Raw genomic sequence first — 4,532 nt, 5'->3', positions numbered from 1 at the left:
GCCCCCCCCCCCAGCTTCTTGGAGCCTCAGTTTTGTCCACATTTACAGGCAACACCTTGGCTCCAGTCCTCAACGCACTGGTTCAGTGTCTGAGGCTGTCATCAGTCAAGGAGTTGGCTGTTTGAGAGATTAGATTAGATTCTCTACAGTGTGGAAACAGGCCCTTCAGCCTAACAAGTCGGTGTGGAAGAGTAACCCACCCTGACCCATTTCCCCCACCCTATATTTACCCCTGACTAATGCACCTAACACTATGGGCAATTTAGTATGGTCAATTCACCTGATCTGCACATCTTTGGATTGTGGGAGGAAACTGGAGCACCCGGAGGAAACCCACGCAGACACGGAGAATGTGCAAACTCCACACAGTTGCCCGAGGCAAGATTCGAACCTGGGACCTGGGACTGTGGGAGGAAACTGGAGCACCCGGAGGAAACCCACGCAGATGCCGGGAGAATGTGCAAACTCCACACAGACAGACAGTCGCCTGAGAGGGGACTTTGGTCCCTGGCGCTGTGAGGCAGCAGTGCTAACCACTGTGCTGCCCTGAAGAGTAGTTAGGGAGAAACTGTTTCCATGGTAGGAAGATTGGGAATTAGTCAACACTGATAAAAGATGATATGCAGAAGTACCAAATGTGAGGTGAGAAAGCATTCTGTTTTTTTTTATTCAGGAGAGTGTAGTTAGAATGTGTTGCTTGACAGTGTGGTGATCGCAGAGTCAACTGTGGGTTCCAGTTCAACTGTGCTCTTGTAGAGAGCAAGTGCAGGCACCATGGGACAAAGGACCTCCTTCTGTACTGTAAAGATTCCATGTATCCATGATAAAGAAAATGTGCACAACCTTTTGCCAAATGTTCACCAAAATTGCAAAGCAATTTGCACCGATTCATTGAAGCGTTACAGTTGTGGATCCATCTTATCAGTAGCATATGTCCAAATTATTTCCCAGAAGTCAAATATTTTTCGAAAGATGGATAGCGTTGGGACTGCTTCCTGCCTCAGCAAATTCTGTTTGAGGGTAAAGTGCGTTGCTGGAATTATGTTAGAGAACACTATACCTGGGTAAGCTTCATGTTGACATTTGCTGTATCAGATCACTGTTGCAGAGAGAATTAACCAAGGCAAAGGTCTCAATGATTAACAGAAAGTTGATCATTATCTTTTGGACAGGTCTCTGAATTTGTGGGCATCAAATGCATGCAACATGATAAATGGAACTGATGGAGCCAGTTTCCACCCTTTGATCAAAAGGGACGAGAAGCTTTACATTTTTGCATCTGATATTTGCAGGTAATTGCAGAGACGACTTATGTGTAACTGTGGGAGGGAGCAGAGTTGGAGCCACAATTATTGATGATATAAATGACTTTGTGAATGTACTGTCACCAGGTTTGCAGATGACACAAAAGCAGGTGAAGAGTAAGTGGTTCAGTTGGCAAAAATAGTTCTACAGAGGGATTATAGACAGGTTAAACCAGTGGGAAGATAATGTGGGAAAGGGTGAGGTTATGCACTTTGACAGGAAGAATAGTGGGCACGAATATTATTTAAGTGAAGAAAGACTGAATGTACCAGATGGATTTTACTATTCCGCATGCATAAATGACAAAAAGCTAGCATACAAGTTCAATGGGTAATAGGGAAGGTAAATGGAATGTTGGCCTTTATTTCCGAGGAAATGTAAAACAAAAATAAGAAGGTTTTGCTAAAACTACACAAGGCAGTAGTTTGGCCACAGTTGGAGTACTGGGACAGGGCTTGGTCTCCTTTATCTAAGGAATTGGAGACAGTCCAGAGAAGGTTCATCAGGTTGTTCCAGGGTATGGAGGGACTGGCTTATGAGCAGGGTGGGCCTGTACTCATTGGAGTTTAGCAAAATGAAATATGCAAAATTCTTCAGGGACCTGACAGGGGAGATGTTTAGGAAGAGCACAGCAATTCAGGCAGCATCCGAGGACAGGCTGAATTGCTGTGCTCTTCCAGCACCACTGATCCAGAATCTGGTTTCCAGCATCTGCAGTCATTGTTTTTACCTCAGGGGAGATGTTTATCCAAGTAGGAAAGTCTAGGACCACAGGACATTATCTCAGAGTAAGGGGTCACCTATTTAAGACAGAGGTGATGAGGAATTTCTTCTTTCAGAGGGTAGTATCACAGAGGGATGTTGAGGCTGGGTTGTTAATTATGTTTAAGGTTGAGATCGACTGATTATTTAATCAGTAAAGGAATCAAGTGTTATGGAATTGAGGGTTATTAGGTCAGCCGTGATCTCATTGAATGGTGGTGCAGACATGATGGGCTGAGTGACCTACTTCTGTTTCTGCGGTAACAGTGTGAAAGTCAGAGCTCTGAGGAACTAAAAGGACATTGATGATGTGCTAAACAAATTCCAGGTATATATATATGTGTAGAGAGAGAGAAAGAGGGGCTGTATGTGTAAGGAGAGAATGAATAGACTGAGACCATTTCCCTGGAAGAAAGAGGGCTGTGAGATGACCCTTTTTCTCCCTCAGGGTGGCTGTAAAGGCTGGGTTTAATAGGGAAGACGAAGATCAAATGTTGCCAAGCATGGAGGTACCCAACACTAGTGGTCATAACCAGCAGGTAGTCACTAACAAATCTAGTCAGAAATTCAGGTGAGATTTCCTTTTCCCCAGAGAAGGTGAGGCTCATGCCCACAGGGGTGGCTGGACTGAAGGGTGTCCTTATATTTAAGGAGTAGCTGTCAAATAGTTGAAGGAGCAAATGGTAAAAAGTGTTGAACGATGAGGTGAAGAGGATGGTGAGAATGTTAACACAAACATTGGCAAGGACATGTTGGTCAGAATGGACTGCCTCTGTACTGCAAATATTATGTAAGCACTGCATTATCATGGCAGCAGGACATTGCAGAGTGCATTTTATTTTCTTGTCCCTCAGTTGTTTTGACAGCCAGATCGTGTCTGTCTTCGACAATCTGTGTACCTAGTCACTGTTCCTGGCTGTTGTGGTGTCCAGTGTCCATCCTCCATAACAGTCATATCTCCTTGGTCTTCTATTCCAGAAATATGTGGGACACAACCACAGCCAATCCTTATCCACATGGATATTGATTTACAGAATTGCGCGCTTAGACCTAAGAACTCCATAGATGAAAGTCAGGACAGCAGATGCTGGAGATCAGAGTCAAGATTAGAGTGGTGCTGGAAAAGCACAGCAGGTCAGGCAGCATCCGAGGAGCAGAAGAATTGACATTTTGGGCAAAAATTGATTCTTAATGAAGGGCTTTTGCCCGAAACATTGATTTTCCTGCTCCTCGGATGCTGCCTGATCTGCTGTGCTTTTCCAGCACCACTCTGATCTCGAGTAAGACCTCCACAGCCAGAGTTCCGGTCTGCTTCAGTTCAGAAATAATTAGCCTGTTCTTACACCTTATGAAACCTCTCTGTGTGCATCACTTCCTCGGGTGGGTCTTGAAGCCAAACTATATGACTTGCAGTTAGGTTCATGTCCACTGTGCCACAACACCCCTTCTGTGTCTGCTTATAGAAGCTCAAGTGAGTCCCCAGTAAATGCCCATCACCCATATATATTTAAGGTCAGTTGGTATATAGTTAATACATTGTCTTGCTTCTACTTAAATAAAAATTAGGGTTGATATGCATTATCAAACTTTCAAAACAATTTAAGTCCAATAATGTTTTCACCACGGAAGTGGCAATGTGTCCTGGAGACAGTACACATTGCTGCCACTGGGTGTCAGTGGTGGAGGGAGTGGATTTTTGTGGACGTGGGACCAATCAAATTGGCTGCTTTGTCCTGGGTGGTGTCAAGCTGCTTGAGTGTTGTTGGAGCTGCACTCATCCATGCAAGTGGGGACTACTACATCACACTCCTGACATTCCCTGCAGATGGTGGACAGGCTTTTGGGGATTTGGGAGGTGAGCTACTCGCTGCAGGATTGCTAGCCTTTGACCTGCTTTTGTAACCATAGCATTTATATGGCAGTAAGATTCAATAATTTTAGGGCGTGAATTCTCCCAAGTCCTAGCCTCCAACCCCACACACACCAGGCCATGTTATCACATAGTTTGCCGTTACACACTTTAACACACCACCATATTCCCTGGCCAACATCTCTGTCACAGGCTCGCTGCGGTGTTCCAGCAAAGCTCAGCGCAAGCTGGTAGAACAGCACCTCATTTTCGCTTGGGGTCCCTGCAGCCCTTTGGACCCAGTATTGAGTTCAATAATTTTAGGGCCTGAACTCTCCCATGTTCTCGTCCCCAACCCTAGACACACAACCAGGCCTTGTTATCACAAAGTCTGCCATTACACACTACCTATTATTAGCCACTAACAGTCTCCATCAACAGTTATTCAACCTCCCAGCCAGATCTTTATCGACTCCTTTGTCTGTCTAACTGCTCTGTCTGGGGGGGAAAGTGAGGACTGCAGATGCTGGAGATCAGAGCTGAAAATGTGTTGCTGGAAAAGTGCAGCAGGTCAGGCAGCATCCAAGGAGCAGGAGAATCAATGTTTTGGGCATGA

The 4,532-nt window shown here is 45.1% G+C and overlaps 1 protein-coding gene across 1 annotated transcript in view; it reads left to right on the top strand.

Moving 5' to 3' along the window:
• The window catches only part of LOC122551966 (lysosome membrane protein 2-like), a gene marked incomplete at its 5' end in the record, with an annotated part of 56,629 nt that overhangs the window by 29,283 nt on the left and 22,814 nt on the right, over window positions 1–4,532 (top strand). Inside the window, one exon of the mRNA XM_043694537.1 lies at window positions 1,173–1,292. Coding sequence (XP_043550472.1) covers window positions 1,173–1,292 — 120 coding nt within the window. The remainder of the gene's footprint in view (window positions 1–1,172; window positions 1,293–4,532) is intronic.

Source organism: Chiloscyllium plagiosum, chromosome 7 (assembly GCF_004010195.1).
Source record: "Chiloscyllium plagiosum isolate BGI_BamShark_2017 chromosome 7, ASM401019v2, whole genome shotgun sequence".
NCBI lineage: Eukaryota > Metazoa > Chordata > Chondrichthyes > Orectolobiformes > Hemiscylliidae > Chiloscyllium > Chiloscyllium plagiosum.
The sequence above is the reverse complement of the archived record's forward strand: the minus strand, read 5'-3'. Positions and strand labels throughout refer to the sequence as shown.